Source organism: Dendroctonus ponderosae, unplaced genomic scaffold (assembly GCF_020466585.1).
Source record: "Dendroctonus ponderosae isolate FM_Combo_2020 unplaced genomic scaffold, Dpon_F_20191213v2 Dpon_F_20191213_1, whole genome shotgun sequence".
Classification (NCBI taxonomy): domain Eukaryota; kingdom Metazoa; phylum Arthropoda; class Insecta; order Coleoptera; family Curculionidae; genus Dendroctonus; species Dendroctonus ponderosae.
This window is the reverse complement of record NW_026017110.1, coordinates 60470298-60494791: the sequence shown is the minus strand read 5'-3', so window position 1 is coordinate 60494791 and position 24494 is coordinate 60470298. Positions and strand designations below refer to the sequence as shown.

Below are 24494 nucleotides of genomic sequence, written 5' to 3'. Positions count from 1 at the left end.
TCACTGTAGCAAGGAAATTTCCCATGACGCTGCCATTGTTATAACGATCTCCCCAAATGCAGCGTCCTCTACATTGGCTACATAAAATAATCCGGGAAGTTTGAATGCCTTTCGAAAACCCTCTTTTATCATATTTCTTGAAAAAAAGATCAATTAGTTCCTTGAATATCTTTTAATGGCAAAACTCCACACATTCTGTAGATGGTAGTGAGGTCTATGAGAACTGCTGCAGAGCTAACGGAGAGCTTTGAAAATGTATTTATTTTTTACTAGCGAAATGCAGGGTGTTTGCTTTAAAAATATTGAAATCAGCTAGTCACAGTTTGAAGATACAATTTAATTAACTCCTTCCACGATTAGCTTTATCTGCAATGACTTAATTCATAAAATGCAGGTTATTTAGTAATTAGTGAAACACTGTATGACGAAACAGTAAATTGTTCAAACCGTACCGACGTTGCCAAGTTCTAGCTTTCTAGAAACACTTTCGTATTATCGTACCATCGTATAAACGGATGCAGGGGACACAGGATTTAGGAAACAAGAAACAAAAAAAAGGTAGTCCAATCGCCAATTACAGTCCAATGGAGCTAATTTGTTCACAAATAATGTATTATACAATAGTAATAATTAAGTTTATAAAGTGAAATTAACGTTTCACTCTCATGAAAACGGTAGACCTACCGTAAAAACGGTAGACCTGGCAAGCGCCTGAGCATAACATAATAGCACATAATAAATCAACTGAGAGACGCGATAACAGCGCGCTGTAGCTGACAATCGGCATGTCAAGTGTCATATGTGAATCAAAACAAAAGATGATTTCATTTATTAATAACAGACGTTAATAATTTGTCTTCATCAGCTGAGTGACTGGGTTTGCTTTGTGAAAAGTTGCCGAAAATTGCAAGAAACGTTCCTGAAAAGGAATACCGAACACTCAGCGATATTACATAGAAATTAACATTTACCTGCCAACACCAGTCTTTACAGAAAAAAGAACGACAATTTTTTGTTGTTGTAGATTCCCGGTGGACTGTAAAAACTGGATGAGTAATTTTGAAACTTGGGGATTCACAGTTTCGCTGAACATATTTAATAGAGATAATTCGTATCATGAAAGTATTCCTTAAATAGTTAATGGAAAAATGTTGTCAGAAGTGTCGAAAGAAATTAAATATTATCTCAAACACTGTCAAATCTTAAAAAGAATCTTAAGAGAAACAAATAGTTCATTAAACGATATCAATAATCTGCTACAATTAGGAAGTAAGTAGCGCACGTATTCTAACAACACCCAAACATAATCCACATTTTCTCCTAGCTGATATCAAGAGAGAACTATCAATCTATGATGAATTGGAAGCACTTTCCCAAAAGGTGGAAAGAACTCCAAACCTTATTATTTTTGGACAATCCTGCCATGCTAAAGCCGTACTTGTTAACATGTTACTTCAACAGAAAATTCTTCCGTATTTCAGTAGTCAATGGAGACATGTAAGTGCTCTTTCCTCTGATGAGTTTTTGGGAAAACCTAGAAGATATCTTGCTTTTTCGGGACGTCTGGAAAATGCCTATCTTCAAACAATTAATTTTGTGCCTTTCACCTAGTAAAAGCAAGCATTTTTAGCTTATGTTATACAACAATTACTTATTATATTATATTATACAACAATTACTTATTAATTTAGTGTTGAAATGTAAATAGGAACTAAAAACCTTCCAGATTACTTTCAAATATGGCCAAGCAAAAAGTGTTCATTTAATGCTCGGAGAGGAAATCGAAATTGTCGAAAATTTGAATGTTCATGAAGAACCAAACTGGGAAACAATCCCAGAAGAAGACATACAAAGAAATGACAAAGAAAACTTACTGGATCACTGTCCTTCTATTGAAGTAATGCTGAAACACAAACTATTAAAAGAAAATGTGAAAATTATAGTACCCCCTGATTGCCATCGAGATCAGTTAGTTGAAGTGTTGGAGAGAATAGGGGAAAAGGTTTTACCTGTGATAATATATGCTTTATCTGAAGATACTCTTAGTGATTTTGTAAGTTTGTCTTCCTTTTTGAATTATATGTATATGAAGTGATATATCCCCATTCCGTTGCAGAACATACAAGAAATTAGAAAGTTAAAAGATATATATCTTGTCCCATTTTTGTTTGTAAGCGTAAATAAAATTGAATTACCTGCTCTAAATACTGAATCATTAACCGAGCCAAAGAAACATTCACTGGAAAGCAATGGCGAAGAAAATGTCAACCAGTTACATAGTCTGAAAGAGCAATTGACTAGATTGGGTAGGTATATTTGGGAATGTTTTATACGTTGCTACTATTTTCTTATTTTATTTAAGGATATATAAGCAATGATTCTGATTCTGATCTGAGTGTAACTTCCGAGCAAACAGACGAATTATTAAGGAAAAAGCCTTTTTGTTTGGAATGCTCTTTAGATAATGCTTTAATGAGTGACAAAACGATTAATGAGGACTTTATTTTGTTTATTAGAGAAATACTGAGGTCGAGCAAACTTAAAATGGCCCTGTCCTTAAGTGAGGTAGAATATTTTCCAAGAAAATTGCTTTTTGCTGCCATCGTCATCATATTACATTTATTGTAGCTTCACAATTCATGCCTACGGAAGTTTATACTGTGCGCATTTGATATGGCCCGTGAGATTCAGATAACACCAAAACGAATTCTCTATGCTCAGGATGTGGAAATGAAAATGTTCACAAGCCTCATGACAATTGCTAGCGAACAACAGGAAGAAATTACATCAATAATACAAAGAACATTGCAAGACATGAAATCTAATGTTGCCGAAGTCCTAGAAGGATACAACTCTTCAGCTCTCGGTAAGATTAGGTAGATTATCAATTTACCACTGCTTTCGAGGTTTATGTAATTTTTTTGCAGTTTCCCCCAAGGTTGCAACTATGGAAATCCAGCAGCTGGTTCTAAAGACACTGGCAGCTTCTGTGGCCATTCAAATAGTTCAATCAGTAGGTTGTTTACAGGAGAGTTTCACTGGTACTCTTGAAAGATGCTTGGAAAATCTGGAAAAAAGCTGTCGTGAGTTAGAGGGAAATTTATCCGCATCTGATGCGGTGAAACAGATTATCCACGCAGCGTACAACATTGATCTGAAAACCCCAACATCATTTTCAATAGTCCATACATTTATGGACCGACTACGGAAATTGTTGGGTAGCTTCTCATCGCCTTGGTCGTCTACAGGACAATTTAATTGCACGTTACAGTGGCAGCTTCAAGTGGTTACTAATATGATCGACTCTTTGAGTGCCTCGAAATTGGCAAAAACCATTTCTGCCCAGGTCAGTAAAAGTTTACTTTTGTTACCGTTATTAGATAGGACAATTTTATTTTACATTGTAGTTCCAAGAGCATGTAAAGTCATCTCATGCTGCTTTCCAATGTGCAATGCGAAGTCTGGAAAATCAACTTTCCGATCAATTAGAGCAGACCGAAGAGCAGAGGATTGCAATAAGGAAAAAACATGCTCCTAGATTTGCGCGATTGGCCTTAGAAAGCACGTCATTGTGCGACTTGATAAAATGGGGAATGCCTAAACAAATTCGGGAAATTGGTAGAGGCCAGTATGGAGTGGTGTCATCGTGCGAACCTTGGGGTAAAATCAGCCCTTGTGCGTTCAAATCTGTCGTACCACCCGACGATAAACACTGGAATGACCTAGCGATGGAATTTTACTACACCAGGTAGCTATTGACTGAAATATATCCCTGCAGTTGAACATGGAAATAATCGTGACATATTTTTTGAGTGAAAAATAACCATTGGCAAGTAGTTACGTAACTTGATTTATATGCCCAGTGTGTTAATATGCATAAAAAAAATTGATGTTTTGTTTTAACTAGAACGATACCAGAACATCCCAGGATTGTCAAGTTACGAGGTTCGGTGATAGATTACAAATATGGTGGTGGTAGTTCACCGGCAGTTCTTCTTCTAATGAATAGAATGACTAAAGATTTGTATTGTGGTCTGAAGTCCGGCTTAACTTGGTTGAAGCGTCTTCGAATAGCGATCGATGTGATTGAAGGCATACGATATTTGCACTCTCAAGGCTTGGTGCATAGAGATATAAAGCTGAAAAATGTCTTGGTAAGGGACAAAATAACTAGAACTGGTTGATCATTTAGTAATGTGAATAATCCTGTTTTCCCCAGTTGGATGATGAAGATAGAGCTAAACTGACTGATTTTGGATTCTGTATACCAGAAGCTATGATGTCGGGAAGTATTGTAGGTACTCCAGTTCACATGGCACCGGAACTCTTAAGTGGTCGATACGATTCTAGTGTAGATGTTTATGCCTTTGGGATACTGTTCTGGTATATTTGTGCCGGACAAGTGAAACTTCCTTCTCAGTTTGATCAGTTTCAAAATAAAGAACAACTATGGAACAGTGTTAGAAAAGGTTCGTTGATCAAAAGAAATACATTGGAAGCATACTGCAATTAAGTTTTTTAGGTATTAGGCCAGAATGCTTAACTCACTTTAATGAGGCTTGTTGGAATCTCATGGAGCAATGTTGGTCGGCTGAACCTTCCGAACGGCCTCTTTTAGGCAATGTGCAGCCGCAACTTGAACAAATTTATAAAAGTGTTAAATATGGATTAAACCAAGGCAAGTTTCCTTATAGTCCAGGCTCTGTCAAATCATACGCAAGCCAGGACATGTGTTATAATTATACCTTCATGAATTTTAGGGAGTATTAATATTTTTAACTAAAAATGCATTAACAAGTTTTTCACTGCATTTGTTATTTCAGATTCGTAATCGGAAGAGGAATTGAAATGAATCTGTATAAAGCTGTAAATATGTTGTTTAAAATATTTAACGTTTTATATTCTTATTTTTATTAAATGATGTTACACTAAACAATGTATGTATTATTTATGTGTTTGTTAAATAAAACAACAATTATTAGATTCCATATCTTTATTCTAACAAGTGTTTGATTCATTGGATAGGATACATGCTCATCGGAATATTTAAAGGAGAAAAATAGACTATTATAAAGGTATTAGCAGATAAAATTGAGCTTGCATTTCAGATGAGTATGTATCAACATGGAAAGCAATGAGCGAAAAATGTATGGCACATTACACTTACAAATATTCCTACCTATTTTGCATAAATATAAGGGGTGATAAGTATAAAAAATGAACTAGTACCTTAATAGAATTTCCAAATGTGTTTTCAGTCTTTAAACACCCCAAATGAGTATTAATAGACATTCAATAACCATTAATTGAATTATTGGCATTCAACTAAATGTATTAAACCGCAACAACAATATTAATTGGCAAATCATATTGGGGCGAATGTCACTTAACTACTTAGTGTTTTAACAGGAAGTCAAACAAAAATGTTCTGATACATAAAAAGTCTTTGAGCACTTTGTTCTTCAAGATGATGTAGGTTTTTACAATAGATTATTTCTAAATAATACGTTTATATGCAAAACGTTTCCAGTTTCCACGAACTGCAACTGAACTGCCGAAACGCCGTCGAGGTAATACATTTTTCTTGCCAGCCGACAAATAGCTTCACACTCAAATTTGACCAAATTATTGTTCTTAGTTAGACGTTACAAATGTTAAACAAAAACAACAAAGAAACTGCGACACAAAACAAAACGCTTGTAAAATTATGCCAGAACTAGCAAACGTTTAACCACCAGAACTATGAGACATTTTTCTGCATTTCTCACAATTAGTTCAAAACTAAGATGATATGACTTGGTTAAGTCACTCCAAAAGCCCGACAGATTCATGAATGGTTTTTTACAATTAGTAATCGATATCGCAACTGCTAAGACTACAACAAATTTCAACATTTTTCGCAAAAAAATATGTATATCTTTTGTTACAAGTTATTAGTTATGCTGATATCTTGCTCGAAGAAAAAGGAAACATTTATGCTACGCGAATCAGTCTCATAACATATTAAACATACAAATGCATAACAAACACTTTCTAACAAAAATTATATAACAAGTGCATCATGATTCAAGACATTAATTGATTTATACCAATTCTTACGAATCGATTAACACGTTCAATGACCGTTATTACTAATGTTAAGCTGTTTATGGGGAAATTATTAGGGCGCCCGTTTAAATGCATAGTTACTCCAAACCCTTTACTAGAATGTAATTGCTTTGAGATCCGTCAGTTCGAAGAGAACGTGTTAATTGATATTACATATTTACAACGCTGTTAAGTAAGTTAAAAAAATACATGCACATTTCCTTAAAGTATATTGAAATCAAATGCGTTTTAAATCGAAAATCAGAAAACTTTACATGAGTTATACAACCAATAACCCACACTACTAAAGAAAGTTTTACTCCAATTATGTATTGTTTGAATAAAGTATTTTACTTTACCTTAAGAAATTGCACCGACCGAGACAGAGAAAAATTAAAATTAAACAAACATTTTCCTACGTCTAGCATTGATTTCCATTTGGCAGTCAATTGGAACTGGTGGTGTAACTTTGAATATTCAAAGTTCTTTTTTTATAATAAAAATCAATATTTATTTTCTTGAAAAGTACGCTAAATTAACTAAATGAGATTGATTACAGCCATTTATTCTAATATTCTCATTGACTTACTACGCGAACCACAAAATTAGTACACAGAAAATCGTTAGTACACATAACTTATCAGATTAGAAATGACAACCAAAAAATAAAATAAAATGAAGCTAGTTAAAAGTTGGGATTGTGGCAGGCGGTAAAAGTAGCTGCAAAAATTGCTAATAATGTACGAAAACGACACAAAACCCTTTAATTTCAGATTTTAGCAACAACCTAATGAAACACTCGAATTTGTTCTCAATGCATTCAATCAATCCAATAGATTTTAATTTCAACTTAAGTCTGTTTTAAGATCAGACTGACACCAGAAATAAAGCGTGGTATCAATCACGTATAGTAATGAACGATATAATTGTATAAACTTTGCACAAACACAACTTGTTATGTAATATTAAGAAGCAACAGAGCTTTTCTTCTCTGAAAAAAATAGTGTCAAAAACATAAATCTTCTGATAAACTTACATCACTCTCATAGCTCTGACTTGACTAGGAAATGTATATTTTTAATAGTGATAGCTTACGCTCCTGATATTACGCATAGCATCATCCCCCAGATGATTTTAGTATTGATTGATTTCTAATGTGCAAAATGTTTAACGAAACACCACTGATTGGATCGATTATGTGTACTAACGGTTTTCTAATACAGTACGTCTACTTACGCTGTAGCCATTAATTTTAAGTAATTCTAACTAAACCGTTTCCTAATATGGCTGCAATGTAAATAGATAAAAAATATTTGGCGAACTTATATGCATCACTTCAGAAAAATGGTTTAAATGGGCCGATTTTTGCGAAACTATTGGAATTAAGTGCTTGATCGGATAAATTTAGAGAGAAGAGATTTTGATGAAGTCATCAAAACCACGCCAATAAAGTTAGTAATCACCTTATAAAGGCCATCATGTAAAGATGTTGTATGTTGAATTAGTACTTTTAAATATTTGAACATATTAGTATTTATTTGGTCTGACAATTTATTTAGAAAAATATTCTAGAAATGCTCTATAGAAAAGGCATATACTTAATACATGAACATACACACATTGATCAATATCCCAAAACCAATATCTATATACCTGTCCACATGAGTAGTGCAAAAAGGGTAAAATTTGCAACTAATTATACCTTTCATGCAGATCACATGTAGATAGACACTTCGGTAAAAATCTGTAATATTTTAGGAATTATTTTTAATAGCGGCTCGACGTTTTGATTTTAACTTCCTTAAGATTTGGATTTTTCTCTTAAAATACATTAGTTTCTTTTTTGTCATGTTTGATTTTCGGAAAACTGAGAAATATGGCAGTCTTTTGGGTTGTGATATTTTTTGTTTGAGCACTTTTGCTCGCTTCTTAACAGAAATGACATCTACATTCGTAGCAACCGTTTTCACTCCGACTTGCGGACATCCCTTCTTTTTAAACGTATTAGTTTTGTTAAAATACTTGCACAAATCTTTGTAGTCTAACTCATCAGTTACCTCATATGATTCAAAGACGACAACAACCTAGAATGTTCAAATTTCATGAATATTCGGAAATCGCCATTGTTCGCGGTTTATAGCTTACCGTTCCTGTGGGAATAATTTCCAAGATTTTAGCTTTATAGTACCGTCCATTGCCTTTCCATTTAGCTAAAACATCTTCTCCAACCTGCCACTTTGATAATTCTTTTTCCTTCCTGATAAAATCTTCTACTGCTCTTAAAGACTCTTCCAAAGGAATCTCAAAATCTTTATCATCACTTGCTGCAGTAGTCGATTTATTCGCCATAATCGGTTTTGGAGATTTTGGAACAGTGCTAATTACTGTGGGCTGTGCAGGTATGGTGGGTTTGTAATATTTCAGAGGATCCCCTTCAGATAAATGAGGCTCATATTCTGCTAGTGAGGCGTTCTCAAGTCGTTTTGATTCACTGTTACATAAAACTTTAGCGTCCATCGAAGAATTAGCTGGCTCAGGTAAGTCTGCAGTCGTACTATCTGGAGCTACTGTCAGGGTATACGAAGCTCTCATTCTTGGCAGTTGATATTGGAATATATCCTTGGAATCAGTGTTCCTCATGTCTTCAGGTGTTTCAGTATTAACCATCGTGTTCAACGCGTTATTTCTTTCCACCAAACTATCTTGACTTTTCACGATAAGCATATTTCAACTGTTCAAAGCTAGCTATGTACTTTACCACCTAGAACGATCATCTATACCACTGCTCCACCTGCATATACTATCTTCTAGATCTTCAATGATTGCAAAATGCTTCACATACCCATTTGCACGTATAGTTCAACTATTGCAGGCAACTTTGGCTAAACTCTTGAGGAATTCAAAAATACCTACTGTCATTTTAACCCGCTTACAAGCCACAGAACACAGAACCTCAAAGGAGGAAGATGAAATTGTGACAGTTCTGGCACATTTTTTTAGTGTTGTCCCTATTACCAACATCAATTTTGGTGATCTTGTCGTTTGTCCCTCCGCCACCGCTTGTCCTGTCCATTTTTAATTTCCTCTTGGTTTTACTTTAAGGAACATTTTAAAATAAGCGGTTTCAGCGAAACAAATCACAAAGTTTGAGGAAAATCACCATTTTGAGGCTAATTTTGAGCGGTGTTGCCACACTGCGTAAAACGTTTCAAGTTAATGAAAATTGTTTTTTTGGATACCCCGCATGTAGACTCGTCCAATTTGGGTTGGTTTGGATTAGTTAAGTCTTTTTAGATTACTAATTTTTACTTCTTGTGTTTTTTTTATTCATCAAAGAAGTCACTTGAACTATGCCAACAAAAGCAAACTAACTCAAAATTAACCCAAAGGAAAACAACGCAAAAATACGTGGCAACTCCGCAAATGTGTTTAGAGAGTCCGAAAAAGACAAATAAATAAACCGCCGTCTGAGAAACAACGCGCTACATAACCTCATCCAATTGGCGACGTTAGTAAAGATGTTCAAACTTTTGCGAACAACACAATTATTATGCATCTTAACAACAAATTTGCATGTGGATTTATAAACTGTTGATTCCTAAAACACGATTTAGCAGTAAATAGCACCGGGAAATCTCATTTACGTGCATAAATAAGTGGTTTTGCCACTTATTGATTTGAAAGTTTGGTTTTTTTTGGCTACATGGACATCAAATGAATTAATAAAGTATCAAATTGTGACCATTTATTGCAAATAGCAAATTTCGCTGATGGTCAGGGATAAATAAAACCAGAAAAGAGTTGATTTGGATGGTAATTTAACCTGGTATACAATATAATAAAAACAATTACTTATGAATGATGGATAATTGATGCTGTTTGAGGCCGATAAGAGGAGGCTTGTATGAAAAAAAATACTTGAAGTATTTTAACTTGTCCTCCAACGCTCCAATAATAAAATTTAAAAATTTACGATTGTTCCTGTCTCAAGTGGTTAAAAATCAACTCGGCAGATGCCGCTTTGGAATTCAGGCGCATTCATTACCGGGTCGTATTTATAGAATGTGGAATTGTTTACACTCGTCCGGTTGCAGACAAACGACACTGTAAAGCTTGACGTTTCTGTGAAAATCGGAACGAGAAGTTTTGAAGTTTATGTCTAAGGTTTACCACCTTACAACAGTGCCGTTTTGTAACCGTGAGTTCAAATGATAAATTAGACTGTTTTGTCTATTAAAAACGCGTTGAAGATAAACTAGACGCGACGGTCTCTTAGAATTGAAGTCATGATAGTCTGTTAATAAGTACAACCCTCACAAAACGTTGATAAACAAAACCACCCACTTGGAATTAGGGGTTGATGTGGATGGTGGTTGTGAATGTTTCACCTGCACTTCAAATGACTGCCCCAAGATTAAACAGTAAGAACGTGATCAGTAAAACCGAGTAGAATATTGTGAGTGAAAACACAAAGAATGAAATATCCAGAATGAGTCACACAAGTGATTCAAACCATTCAAATCCTTTATCTCAACCACTGAGAGTAGAAACAGAAGATCCAAACGTGCATCCAGACGACACTAATTACTATGAGGAGGAAAAAGACAGTTTTAATCATGCAAATGAGACACACGAGAATGATTCTTTAGGTCCTTTACCTCCAAAATGGGAGAAAGCATTCACGGAGAGTGGAGAAGCTTACTTCATTGAGTAAGTCACATTTTTATATTCTTTTCACTGGTGAACTTTACGAAAAATCACTACCCACTTTGGCAACTTAAAACACGTTGAAAAGCCGTTGAAGCAGTTTTGTACAAGCAACCCAAATACCTAGAAGCACTTTCCAAAATTGTTTTTCCCTGCATTTTATAAACCATAAAGCCTTAGGACTAGTTTGTTTTTAGAAATAGAATCGTTTTGGTACATACTTTCCTGCCTGATAATCAACATTAGAATACAATGAAGTAAACACGATATACAATTGAAATTATCCACCCATCTTGATAATGAACATACATGGTTATCAAAAGAATTACTTTTTTCTGGCTTGAAACACGTCAATTTTCGTGATTTTTGGCTGTCGTGGAAACGCAAAGCATACCACCTCTGAAGATGCAAGTCACTCGTGCTTGCGAAACGTCAGGTAGAAATTCGATTCCACGACGACCTAAAACCCCAAATATTAAATCATGTTTTTAAACCAATTTTTTTCAAGCATCACATGTGTAGTATAAACTATTCAGCAGTATCAAAATCACAAAAAATATGTTTGACAATCTTATTTACATGTTGTTGTGATTAAGTTTTATTTATATTTGCGATAGCTTTATTTTGATCCGAGCCGACGGCAAAGCAAAGCGCCGTCCAACAAAACAGTGATAACTAATAACATGATAAACAATCCCTTCATAAATAATCATGCCAATTAGACTATATTGCTTTATTTGAAGGTGTTGCTGGTTTTATATTTTGCTCTTAATGGCCTTAGTGGGATTTAAAACTGAAATTGTCACTTGCGTCTATTAGTATAAAGTATAAACAGTGATTAGGCCTAAAAGTATTTCACAGTTAGTAAGTAATTATACGGGGAAAATAAACACTGTCATTGAGCCTAATTGAAACTTAAGGAATGTCCATTTTCCAAATTACTTTTTAACGAGGCCAACTAAGTGGACATTTTTAATATTTTGTAAGCAATACAAACCACGCTCAAGTTGCCATCATTTTTAACTAATCTACAGACGTCCAGACTCCAATGATAAGCTTCGCTTTACTGATCCTACATTTATCAAGCTCAATTTAAATCTGTGCATCTTAGACTTGAACAAAGGAAATGATTAAAAAATGATTCCATTTCCATTTACAGTTTCAGATACTACAAATTAAACAGAGTAAAATAAATGAATCTCTGAAATACCTCAACAAGGAAAAATCTTCAATTGAGTAATCGCTTCTAATTTATAGAAAATGATGTAATAGATTTACATTAATAGTGAAATATTAAATATTTATTGGCCTAGTTGCAGCTGGTAGAATTTATTATTTCAAGTCAAAACAGTTCTGATTTCATAATTTATTCGAATCATAATACAACAGTCTAAAGCTAGATTCGTTTTAATGGCCAATTTCAGAGATAAGTTTTAACATTACCAAATAATATATTAAATTATAGAACAGTCGAGAACAGCTATTTATTAAACGTTATTACGGCTAATATAAAATGGCCTTTCGAGTGTATAGAACGCATTTCGACTTGTGAAATTACGGAGAAGAAATTAGCAGCTTTATAATGATCATAACTGTTTGCTTCTTATTGAATAAACTGATAAGCAGTGTGGGAAATTCGTATGTGAAAGTTGAAACTCGATACTTTTAATTTTCAGTTATGATGACCTGAGATATCATATTACATAGGGGGTGTTAGAATTTTAAAGGGAAGCTATTCTAAATGTAGATCGGCAAAAACCAAAAATAAGCCTCTTCCGCCTGAACAATCCGCATATTTCTGTTAGTAGGGGGATATATTTTAATTATCTTCTTCCTGCATTTTTAAAGGGCAATAATGCCTCGAGAGCGAAGCGCAAACGAGCGTTGGTATTTTATTGTGCAGCAAATATTTAATTACATTTACGAATAGTGTTTATTTCTTAATTCCCATTTTAATGAATGCTACTGTATTTCCATATAATCATTTTCTTTTTGTGTTGCTTTCAAATTTAGCCAATTCCTTTTTTTTTAAGTAATTTAAGGCGAGTTCTAGTTTCTGTCATATTTATGTGCGTTTGCATACATTATTAAATTCATATTATTAATGCAATTGGAGAACCTTTCAATTTTACCGATACTGGCAAAACTCAGGATTCAGGGCGATTTTTATGAAATTTTCAGCATTTTTAGAGCCAAAATGTCTCCTAAAGATGGCAAAAATTTTAAAAGGCTGCTTGCTCTAGTTTATGAAAGGAGGGAGCACAGTTGAGTAAAACATCCATTTTAAGATCGATATTTACATAGCTGACAAAAATTAAGATTCGGGGCAATATTTGTGAAACTTTCAGCATCTTGAGAGTCAACTGTTTTAAAAATATGCTGAAAATTTCAATTCACTACTTGTTTTAGTTTGGTAAATGCGAATTTTTAAAGGAGGGAGTCAAATAGAGTCAAACATTGATTTTGAGACCGATATTTACTAAGCTGAGAAAAATCAGGTTTTTGGGGCAATTTTTATGAACTTTCGCTATCTTCAATACAGTCTTCAATCACTCAAAATTTCAATTCGCTATATATATATATAGGAAAATGCTTCAGTATATAGGAAAAAAAATTGCAAATGAATCAAATTGACTCCGTTCGACAATCCAGTGTTATATAAGCAACGAAATTTATCAATTTTCTAAAAGTTTGCCTTTAACTTCTGAAGAAGTCTGGCCGCCGTTACCATTGGGATATTTCCTTGTTTCAGTCACTCAACAGGTACATCCCATTGGCTTGACCCCAGACTGTCGAAATTCCAGAAAAAAACTCTGGAAGATTGCATGGATGATGAACTGCCATACGGCTGGGAGAAAATTAGTGATCCTCATTATGGGACATATTTTATTGATCATGTGAATAGACGAACGCAATATGAAAACCCAGTTATACAAGCTAAAAGAGCTGCATCTCAAGTGTCTCCCAGAGTTAGCAGGACTTATTTCACTAAAGACCCTTCTGAGTTGTGTGGTCAAAGGTTAAGAACATCGTTAGTAAAGTCGTCAAGAGGATTAGGTTTCACAATAGTTGGAGGAGATGACACAGTGGATGAATTCCTGCAAATCAAATCGGTTGTACCAAAAGGACCTGCATGGTTGGATGGGCAGCTTCAAACAGGCGACGTCATAGTCTTTGTTAATGATACGTGTGTATTGGGTTACACGCATAATCAAATTGTAAGATTATTTCAGTCAATTAGTGTCGGATCCACAGTGCAACTTGAGGTGTGTAGAGGGTATCCTTTACCCTTTGATCCAAATGACCCAAATACAGAAGTAGTTACCACTATTGCTGTTGATGCTCACCTGCAACCAGTGTCAAATGACAAGAGAATTTTAGATACAAATTACAACTTCCTAGAGGGAGAGGATAATATATCCAGAGGTGAAGATAATATTGATGCTCCTGATGATATTGATGACTTGTTGAAAGGAATGAACACAATGACACTGGGCAGAGTGGAAGTGCGCGTGCGAATCGTAAAGGGAAATTTGGGCTTCGGATTTACAATTGCTGATAGTGCCTGTGGACAAAGAGTAAAGAAAATTCTGGATCGCCAAAGATGTAAAAACCTTATGGAAGGAGACATACTGCTGGATATTAACGATATTTCTTTACAAAGCATGTCACACGACGATGTGGTGCAAGTGTTGAAGAATTGTCCGTATAATAGTGAAGCAACAATTTGCGTCCAACGAGGTTGCCCTAATAAATCATCAAATATTCGAAATAAGACCCGAAAGTTAGATCCTAAATACGGTACAAAAGATGTTGCTAACGCCTATCGAAGCAAAACCCCCACAGCTGATATTTATAGTACTCAACCTAGAGAGATACTTCCTAGTAGGCCTAAGACTCCACTTGTAGACACTAGAAGTCTCACTAAAACCCCAGTGAAAGACGCAAATTCAAATTCCAATGATATTCGCAGAGATTTCCAAAACGATGGCTTTGCAGTTGACCGCTCAAGATTACGCTCTTCCATCATTGATAACCACGAGGATGACGATTTAGATATCGACATTTCAGAGAATAATCCATCGAAACCATCTTACGAATACCCACCACCAGTTGATCCAAAATTCAGCCTGTATATGCCACCACCACATCGATATGACTGTGCATGTGCATTCTGTGCTAGTCCGAGGCCGAACATATTAGATGCAAATAACTTTGATAATCCAAATAATGGCAAGAAACTCACCAATCATTGGTGGTATCAGCAGAATTCTCGGCATGACTATTTGACAATGCATATTATTTTGAATCGACTTGAAACCGGTTTTGGGTTTCGAATAGTTGGCGGTATCGAAGATAAATCTCAGGTGAGACTTTTTATTGCTAGTTTAATATTTGGTATAAATCCATCGGCTTCGCAGGTGGCAGTGGGGCAGATAGTGCCTGGAGGCGCAGCTGATCTGGATGGTCGTATGCAAACGGGAGATGAAATCGTAAGTGTGGAAGGTTTCTCGGTATTGAAAGCCGAACATCGCCAAGTAGTCCAATTAATAAATACGGCTGCTGCCAGAGGGCAAGTCAGCTTGATTCTGCGGAGGAGAGTTTTTCCTCCGCCGGGTCCGCAAGGTCTAGTTAACTATCCTCCAATGAATTGGCCCGTTGAGAATACTTCCCCTGCCGTAGCTACAAACCATGCAGTACCTTTAGTACTTGCTAATCCTCATTCTGGACCAACATACGATGTGACTGTACAGCGAACTGAGAACGAAGGTTTTGGTTTCGTTATCATATCTTCCGTCAACAAAATAGGCTCAACTATAGGTAAGTTTTGATTCTGTTCTAGTTTCAACTCGTTTCAGAGCTAATACAATATGTTTACTCTACAGCCAGCAGGTCAATAGACCATTTCATTTCCTATCATGATTTCCTCACAATTTAGTTACGCTTATTTTTAAATTAAAGGTCGTTTAATAGAAGACAGTCCCGCAGAGCGATGTGGAAGACTACGTGTTGGCGATTATATTGTCGCAGTTAATCACATAGATATAATGCATTTGAGTCATGGAGATATTGTGAATTTAATTAAGGAATCAGGTTTATCTGTAACTTTAACGATTGCTCCAAACTCCGACTTATGATTAATAAAAATACGAAAATGAATTTGATTATAATAATTTGTTGCAAATTATTTCTAGTTCATTTTGGATAATAAACTTCCGAAGGAATATTCGTAGAGTGAACATTTAAATCATAAATTTTCCTTAAGTTGGAAAATCGAAGCGTACCGTTGTTGCTCTTTAAATACTAAAAATTTTAATCAAAAATTATTTGTGATAATGGAGATGTATTAAATGGAATCTCAACCAGGAAATTTCTAGTGTGTATGTATATTGATCAACATAAGTTCATCAATATAATTACAAGCTATAAAACCTCGCTAATCCCAAAATTATTAGTAGCTAAAAGTGATTTTGAATTATTTCTTAAAAAACTGTTTAAGTTTAATCCTCAAGTCATTGTTACTGGTTAAACTCAGCATTTATGAAATGCTTGTTTTCTATCATAATATTAATGTTTCCGTATTGTTCATTTGCAATTAGTTTGGATTAGCAAGGTCGTGAAGTACAGAAACGTGAAATTGGTGTAGCATTCAATTTAAGTTTATCGAACGGGAATATTTATTCAAATGCCTTAAAAAGTTGTTGGTTAATATGTGACAATAATTTTGAACGTTATATACATTGTCCAAAATATTAAGTTTCTCTTTCCAAACAGTTAATACCATTTGGTTTTCATGATTTTTTCAAATTAACAGATACATCTCTATGTGATAGATTAGAATATCACTGCCGATACTTAAGAAAATATAGTTTCTAAAGAACTGAACGAATTTATAATTAAGTTTCACAAAGTAATGTCGAATTTATTTGGAATTTTAAACAACTGAAATGCAACAAATTATATTAGGAAAATATGCATGTTTGTACTGTGATTGTTTTCCATGTATGGTACTAAAAAGAGCGAGCTGAAACTCATTCGGAATAAGTGACGTGTTTTGAGAATATTTAATTTTTAATTTAGAAATATTCTGGGAATCTCATTAAGCTCAATTTTACTGACATTTCTTGAATCTCAGTAACAATTATGTACTTTTGTTTTGACTGAAGACTAATGTAAGTATTTATTTTTACGACTGAAATTCATTTTTTTCCAAAATAATGAACATTTTAACATATTTTATATAATTTGGTACCTTTAGCAAATGATGCTCACATATATATAATTACTATAACAAAAAATTTAGACCTTACTTGCCTGTTATATGATGCTGCTCTTTTCCATAGTCTATATATTATAATTAAAGCAATAACAAATTTAACCTTCACGTTGAGTTTATTTAGAATATATCTAGTTTCGATTAGGGGATCTTTAAACTTGCCTTAAGGGGTTCGTTAATAATTTGTAATGTTTTTTTAAAATAAATTACCGGTGATTGAGCTTTTCTCTGTTATTCAATAAAACCTGAAGCCTCAAAGTCTCAAGTAAGTTTTTAAAAAACTGTTAAAGGTAATTGATAGCCATTTTTACAGCTTTTAAGTTTGATTTTCTGACTTTGGTTTGCTTTATTCACCATTTTTATCTTCCAAGGGCTGTGACTTTAAAATTATTCTTGAACAGTGAAATGTTTAAGTCAAAAGCTAAATAGTTCAATCAACTTATTTTCGTATTACCTCATATGTTAACTTACTGGACCTCTTTGTAAGATACGTTATTCTCATATATATTTATAAGATCTGTTAGTAATACACCATATCTAATCTCGAATCTTATTAATAGCGAACTATTGTTAGATGTTACAAAAAATATAAATTGTTGCTAACATATTTAGAATGTATCTGATAAGTAATAGTACCATCTTATGCTATATTTGATTAATTTCAAGTTATTTTATCAAGTAACTCAAAAAATTGATGATGTTCTATTTGCCTTTTGTGTTATATGTTGTGTTGTATAATGGACGGGTCCCAATTAGCAAATGAAAAACTTACGTTTTCGCGTTAAGTTTCATTTATTTCTTAATTCGATCTCTACTTTTAATTATAAAAGAAAGGTATTTTGTATTGCTGCTACCACTAGGTAAATTATATATTGCAGCCTAGGCATTTATAAATACTAGCCTATTATGGCATTTACATAATGGCCTAATCGCAGATTTCATCAATTCATAAACATAATTCGCCTATAATTTTCTGAAATTTATAGTATTTTGTTAATTGAGATGTTTAATTTAGTTTCGATCAACTAGCTATCGAATTCCAAATTACATGAATATAATATTCCGGCCAGCATGCACATTTGTATTAGACTGATTATTGTAATATTTGTAAATACGTGTTTTGCATTTTATAAAATATAAATATCAGTTATTGTAAATATAGCAGTCGTGTGTTATTTATTACAACCTGATTTTGCCCTGTTTTTTGTTCCCATTTGCCGGTCGGAAGTATCTTTTATTAGTACCGACTGTTTTAGTGCTAATTCCAATAATTGGAAAATTTAATCAAAGCATCGAACATTGACGGCAAAATCGTTAATATACAGTATGCTCGCGGATGGACTTGTAGATCCAATTTAATTGATTGAATCGGGGCTTCATGGTTAATCTAGCGCTAGAAAAATATTGTTAGATTTAGAACGACATTCGTCAAAGCGTGCGGATAAATGTTGTCTAATTTGTTCCGCAAAACAAACATTATTATAAGGTTCTTTTATTATTAGGTTATTTTCCAAATGTTCATTGAGGATTTCATTAAAAAAAACCTGAAGGATTAAGATTATCACCTAACTTTTGCAACTATAAAATATTTATTCTACGCATGGTCACTGCGCCGCACTTTAAATGCCGCTATTAATTTTACCACTTTGTTGGAACCTTTATTTAATTATTATTAATTTTAGTTTTGGCGTTGTGCATTAATCACTGCAACTGGTTGAAATTCAGACAAATATAAATGGATCTAAATTTAAAATTAAATTGGTGAAAGATCGACGTTTGGAGCGTTTTTCGTTTAGTTGTTGTTGACTTTCGCTAAGTTGGAACGTTAAGTTTGCCTTTGGAAATATTGCCATGCGAAAAGGCACTTTCTATAAAAAATGTCAACAATAAACAAACTGAAATCAAACTGCCAAGTAAAGCATGAATCATCGAAAGGGCGAACAAGTACATGATTAAATAATCATGTTTATTCTGTACTTCGGTGCCTTTTTTGCGAAAAGGTGTGTATGAAAATCAGTTTGCTGCCGACAGTGTCGTGTGAATCTTGCTCTTAGATGGATAATATAAAATTATTGTGGTCCTTGCGGCAAGTACGGTAGTTTGTGAGTGTAGAGAACTTTTTGAGGAAAATGGAGGATTTGGCGCCAGCTTGCAGAAAGCTGGTAAGAACAATGTCTAATCTATAAATATTTTAGCTTCAACTGAGTTTAATTTTCCGATAAGCAACTGAAGTTCTATGGATTCTTTATATTTCCCTCTCTCTGCTTTGCTCAAATAAATTTGCGTTAATTTCCTGCTCTACTAAGCACTTTCTCCCCTTTCTTTCCAGGTGGCACTACGCAGCTTTCGGTAAGTTTAGCATTTGTAGAACTTTTAGGCTCATATTCAGCAACTGGCTCGTAGAGTGTATTGGTTCTTTCGAAGTTCATTTTTAACTTATTCCAGCTGTTTCACAAAGCAGCGTTCCATTTGGTAAATTATCGTTTGCTGCCAAACACTGTTTTTTTTAACGAGATGATGATGTCTGATAAGTATTTTGTCCGTGTTTTATCTCTTGGCTTTGTTTCACTATCATCGTCAATATAATTGTTTGGTTCGCTATAGTCTTCATCATCTTCAACTGATTGGCTTTTGAGCTATTTACTAGTAAATAAAAACGCTAAGAAAATATAGCAACTATATTCCTTTTATATAATTCATATACAAATTTACAAAATAAATATAACAGATTTATTAGTTAAAAAAATAAATAAGTAACAAAATTTAAAAGAAACCAGGGTTTGTATGTTCGATCACACATCGTTTGCAATACTTCTTGACCGCCCTGTAACCTTCCAATGATATCTGACAATCTTGAATATTTAACTGCTGAAGTCCTCGACAGTAATACGCAACACATTGAACACCACGGTCCGTTACTAGCTCACAATTTCGAAGACTTAATTTCTTTAAATTTGGACAACTTTCTGCTAGAGCTCTTAAACCTGCATCACTAACATCACATTTTCCTATATCTAAAGCCCTAAGTCTAGTACACGATCTAGCTAAAACTGTTATGGCGTCATCAGATACAGCTTCGCAGCCTCTTGCATTTAAATATCTTAATTTATAACACTTTCTTGCTATGACTTTCAAACCAGCGTCACTGACTTGATCACACTTTGCGACTGAAAGATATCTTAAGGTTGGTCCTAATTTTGCTAACTCGTATAATCCAAAGTCTGTAACATTAGAACAATCGCTTACACTTAGTTCTCTGAGTCCAGAACAAAAACTTGGCACATATTTTAAACCAGCATCTGCAATAAACGCATTAAATAGAAACGTGATTAACTAATACGCTGATATGAATTTGAGGTTTACCTGTAATTTGTATGCACCTTCTAAGGTACAGATAAGCGAGCTGCGGACAGTTTTGAACAATAATTCTCAATCCGCCATCTAACACAGTTACGCAATCCGTAAGATCCAAGTACTGTAACTGCATTCTCCTATTGGCATCCGAAATAGAGTTAATACTAATGCAAGATATTTTCACACATCCTGAAACAGATGCAAGTTGGAGCTTGGAAGCGTTAGGAAGTGATGTGGTCTTTTACCTGTTACATCCAAGTGTTGCAAATGTATACATCTAGTAGCTATTTCAAAGAGAGCATTATTCGTTATATTGGTACATCCCTGAAGTTGTAAATGCGTCAATTCAGGACATCTTTTGGCAAGTAGAAGCAAGCTTTTATCAGACAACTTAGCACCATTTGTAACGTAAATTCTTTCTACACTAGGACAAGCGCCAGTTCTGCCTTGGCCACATAACTGCCTTAACACTCCTTTAATAGCCTTGTCCCCACTGACATTTTCTCCATCAAGGGTTATCACTCTCCACAAAGATGGGGTCCATGCCAGTGTATCAAACCTTCTACAGACTTGAGCACATGTGCTTAAATCAATACTGTTCAGATACGAAAATACTTTAATGATAATATCATCTGCTAGCTTATCAAATGAGTTGTTTTTGGGACAAAACCGCTTTCCCTTGTAAATGTTCCCATCATTCCAAAGACTGGTGTTTGAAGAAGCAACCGGTGTCACCAACGTGGCATAACCCTGATCTAAACTTGGACTAGATTTTCCGATTTTTGTAAAATTATCAAACAGATAACTGGAATCGTGGGGCTGCATTTGTGACCGATAATACTGATGCGAAGAGTTTTCGCTGGCACTTTCCTTACTCTCATATTGATCGTTTTCCCAATAAGAAGGTCCCAAGCATAGTGAAGATAAGTCTATAGAACCTTTAGCATATTTTAAATTAGTAGTCGCCAATGGGCTGTGATCTGACTTTTGATCATAATCCGGATCTTCACTTAGGTATGAATGGGGCTGATCGTAATAGTTTTGCTGTAATCACCAACACATATTTCCATCAGACATGTTCAAGTGAATGCAGACATTGTTAACCTACCATGTAATCAGATTCTTCAGACGATGCATGTTGCTTTTGAAGATAACCAGGTCCCACTGGTTGATGAGGCTTATGGAAGATTCTTCCAGTCTGCCGATTATATTGTTCATATTGGAAGGGTTGATACTTTTCACCACCATCTGTCGATGTATTTGTATCATCAGTACTAGAATTATTGTGTCCTAATCGAGCCAACGGGCAAGGTGTCGGTCTTGGTGAGAGTCGTTCTAAAAGACTAGGAGGATGATTCATATCTTGGATTTTGCCCTGCAACAAAATATGCATGACAAGTTCTGATCGAATACGATTTCGGCTTTGTATCCGTGTGACCAAAATTTAAATTCCGTATTGGGAGTAACGTAAATCGCGAATCTCAGAATAATACTCGTTGCACTATTTGGAATTACTGTGGACATGCAAACGTTATTCCTGTTAAATTATACCTACGTGATTTAAAAAATTCATGTGCTCAGATTATTCCGAATAAATCACTACACACTACGCATATTTAATCCTGAATACCGTCTGTAGAATGTGAAAGAGAGGTGTGATATAACTTGCAGATTTTTGTTTAACGCAACTAATACTTAACATTGTTTGTATGTGGGTGCCATCAAACCAACTCTAATATTCACTTTAAGGCATTTGAGCACACCACAAGTGCAAGTTGAGCACACTCAATTTACATTTGTGTGTGAGTGTGAGACAACCAACTCTAATTCACTGCTAACTGCCTCAAAGTGAAGTATTAGAGTTGGTTTCCATACAATCACACTTTGTTTATTCAGACTTTAATCAACAAGTATAAAAATATAATGATTTATTGACATGTCGAATTTACGGCGCTATTGCATTAAGGATATATAGATAAAGCTTCAGAAGTGACAAAAATTTTACGAGCATTTTACTACTTTTCTTGGGAACGATATTGTGGTGATACAACAATAGTCAGCAATCTGTCCTGTTTAAGTACCCCAGATGCGGAATTACGATTGGTGAGATAGCAATTAATGAAATATAAGTACCAAAGCAGTAATGGGCAAAAATGCTTTAGTTTACGACACTTTTGTCCACTGCAGATGGCCATTTAATAATATTGAAGAAATGAGGAAATCCGATTGTCAACGGATTAACTCCAGAATTGTCTTTAACTGTTGTTTAATGGTTTTCAATCATTTTGATGAATGACCGGAGAAAATTCCAATTTTCTTTAAAACTGCTCACCAGAGCTGGAGAATTTTTTAATTAGTTTTTTCTTCAAGATTCACATTAATTGGCAATTTCAAACATAAAACGAAAAAATGTTGCTCGAATTCGACTGGAAGACGGGCCTGATATGTAAAAATCTGATCCGCTGAAGAATTTTCCGAAGGCCGATGTTCTCAATATGTCATCCTGGAGCCAAGAACAAAACGTTTTCATTTAAAAAATAAAGACGATGAAAAAGTCGATTTGGAACGTGACCATATCAAAGAAATCTATAGTGACACAAAATTCTTAAAGCAACCAGCATGGGCTAGTAGGTATAAACTTTCACATTATTTGTCTGTTATTGAAACGGCGACTCAGCGACTATATTCCTTCTTTGTTTCGGCCAGTAGCGTACTTATACATTATGGCATGTTCAAATAAATCGTATTTTCAATTACATTATTGTTGTTTTTATAATACAAATTGGGAATTGTGGAAAGGGCGCGTTTAACGACTTGCTGGCTAACTACAAGCAAATAGCGTATTTAAGCCCCTATTTAGTAAATTGCTTGAGCCTGAAAAAACATTTGATATTCGTCAATAAATTTTAAACCTCACAATTCAATTAACTCTGTTAAAGAACGCCAATGTTGCTGGAAATACTCAAAGCAGCCATGCCAAAACCTACATTATTGTGTGACTTTCATTTTTTTAAGCGAGGAATTTTTTTTAAATGGCACTAAATGTACTCTCTGTGTGCAATATAGGATTTACATTTGCGCAATATTTCATTTAAGCAGCAGTCCCAATTAAAAATTAACTAATTGTGAAACACATGTGGATAATGTTTGGTTTTTCACATTGCAGGGCAGCGTGCCTAATGGACCGAGTTCAAATATGATTCATTGATTTTGCCATTTCAAAACCTTTCAGTATTAACATTAATCCAGTTAATTATTCCATTACACAATTGAATTGAAAATTTGTCTTTGCTAATTGCAAAAAAATATGTGTGACTTCATTTTTTCGCTCAGTTAATTGCGTGTTCTTGAAACAAATTTGTCGTTTTAATTTTGTCCGAAGAACAGAAGTTTTCTTGTACTAAAAAACTCGTTTTTTGTCGGAAATTGCGGATGTAACGTAGGACTCCTGGAATGTTCGTCTTCAAGTAGTTGATTGGAAATGTGTCTAGCAAAATCCAGCGGCTGACTATTCTGTTCCAAATTTATTTTTTTGCTTGGAATAGTTTTAACCAATTTTTTGGCCCACTTTTGTTTGACCGGCATTTTCATTCGCTCCGTTGAAGCATTCATTAGGAAGTGTTTTGTTCATATTAGAGCCGCATTTTGGATGAGCTGTAACTAATTTGTTCAATGAAAATTATCAATATCGATGGATAGATATGGTAGTCCCATTGCTTATACACCGCGATCTCCAGATCTTAAGCCGTTAGACTTTTTATGTGGGGACACTTATTTAATTTATTCAATGGAAGGCTTAAGCTGGAACCAATTTTTCGGAAAAATTCAAACAGCTTTTGATGAATTTTCAGACTGAAATTTCAGGCCCGAATACTTATGAACCATTCATTCAGGACACACGAATTTAGGATGTAGATAAGTTCTATATTGTTGAGGCGGATTCATTTTTTACAAACTTCTTTTTAGGTATTTCGTCTCAAAAATTTTTGTCTTTAAAAAAGACAGAATTTCCTCACGTCTTTTATTACAGATTGATAAATAGTGCTCCTATTTCGCAATAAGAACGAAT

At 34.5% G+C, this 24494-nt stretch overlaps 4 protein-coding genes across 6 annotated transcripts in view; 2 read left to right on the top strand and 2 right to left on the bottom strand.

Annotated features, from left to right (window-relative positions):
• Positions 1 to 757: 757 nt before the first annotated feature.
• Positions 758 to 4933, top strand: LOC109540962 (dual serine/threonine and tyrosine protein kinase). Of its 3 annotated transcripts, XR_002172272.2 has the most exons (13): positions 758 to 1269; positions 1325 to 1497; positions 1727 to 2053; positions 2117 to 2306; positions 2363 to 2565; positions 2629 to 2866; positions 2928 to 3346; positions 3408 to 3748; positions 3908 to 4154; positions 4220 to 4294; positions 4351 to 4469; positions 4523 to 4678; positions 4824 to 4933. XR_002172272.2 is itself a non-coding variant. In XM_019909551.2 (12 exons), exons 1-12 carry the CDS (start codon positions 1149 to 1151, stop codon positions 4829 to 4831), a joined length of 2673 nt encoding a protein of 890 aa, XP_019765110.1. In that variant the 5' UTR covers positions 758 to 1148; the 3' UTR covers positions 4832 to 4933. The 3 variants fall into 3 exon arrangements, 2 of the variants coding, with proteins under 2 accessions (XP_019765110.1, XP_019765109.1); XM_019909551.2 differs by having other exon boundaries at positions 4220 to 4469; XM_019909550.2 differs by having other exon boundaries at positions 4220 to 4469; positions 4523 to 4933.
• Positions 4934 to 4978: 45 nt separating this feature from the next.
• On the bottom strand, positions 4979 to 9252 carry LOC109540965. The gene is made up of 3 exons (XM_019909554.2): positions 8930 to 9252; positions 8233 to 8878; positions 4979 to 8171 (listed from the first exon to the last, which is right to left on the bottom strand). The coding sequence occupies exons 2-3, from the start codon at positions 8809 to 8811 to the stop codon at positions 7842 to 7844; spliced, it is 909 nt and encodes a 302-aa protein (XP_019765113.1). The 5' UTR covers positions 8812 to 8878; positions 8930 to 9252; the 3' UTR covers positions 4979 to 7841.
• A 905-nt stretch (positions 9253 to 10157) lies between these two features.
• On the top strand, positions 10158 to 18232 carry LOC109540963 (membrane-associated guanylate kinase, WW and PDZ domain-containing protein 1). The gene is made up of 4 exons (XM_019909552.2): positions 10158 to 10797; positions 13547 to 15161; positions 15216 to 15615; positions 15757 to 18232. Exons 1-4 carry the CDS (start codon positions 10577 to 10579, stop codon positions 15930 to 15932), a joined length of 2412 nt encoding a protein of 803 aa, XP_019765111.2. The 5' UTR covers positions 10158 to 10576; the 3' UTR covers positions 15933 to 18232.
• A 1502-nt stretch (positions 18233 to 19734) lies between these two features.
• LOC109541164 (F-box/LRR-repeat protein 7) overlaps positions 19735 to 24494 on the bottom strand; it is a 12117-nt gene continuing 7357 nt past the window's right edge. Inside the window, exons 2-5 of the mRNA XM_019909936.1 lie at positions 21534 to 21800; positions 20671 to 21469; positions 20435 to 20614; positions 19735 to 20370 (exon numbers count right to left, since the gene is read on the bottom strand). Of these exons, the coding sequence (XP_019765495.1) occupies positions 19835 to 20370; positions 20435 to 20614; positions 20671 to 21469; positions 21534 to 21785 (1767 nt within the window). The 5' untranslated portion in view covers positions 21786 to 21800 and the 3' untranslated portion in view covers positions 19735 to 19834. The remainder of the gene's footprint in view (positions 20371 to 20434; positions 20615 to 20670; positions 21470 to 21533; positions 21801 to 24494) is intronic.

Coding starts and splice junctions, on each gene's coding strand:
- LOC109540962 (XM_019909550.2), top strand. CDS start 1,149: ATGTTGTCAGAAGTGTCGAAAGAAATTAAATATTATCTCAAACACTGT. Junction 2,307..2,362: donor AGAGCAATTGACTAGATTGG/GTAGGTATATTT, acceptor ATTTTATTTAAG/GATATATAAGCAATGATTCT. Junction 3,347..3,407: donor CAAAAACCATTTCTGCCCAG/GTCAGTAAAAGT, acceptor TTTACATTGTAG/TTCCAAGAGCATGTAAAGTC.
- LOC109540965 (XM_019909554.2), bottom strand. CDS start 8,811: ATGCTTATCGTGAAAAGTCAAGATAGTTTGGTGGAAAGAAATAACGCG. Junction 8,172..8,232: donor AAATTATTCCCACAGGAACG/GTAAGCTATAAA, acceptor TGAACATTCTAG/GTTGTTGTCGTCTTTGAATC.
- LOC109540963 (XM_019909552.2), top strand. CDS start 10,577: ATGAGTCACACAAGTGATTCAAACCATTCAAATCCTTTATCTCAACCA. Junction 10,798..13,546: donor GGAGAAGCTTACTTCATTGA/GTAAGTCACATT, acceptor TCCTTGTTTCAG/TCACTCAACAGGTACATCCC. Junction 15,616..15,756: donor CAAAATAGGCTCAACTATAG/GTAAGTTTTGAT, acceptor TTTAAATTAAAG/GTCGTTTAATAGAAGACAGT.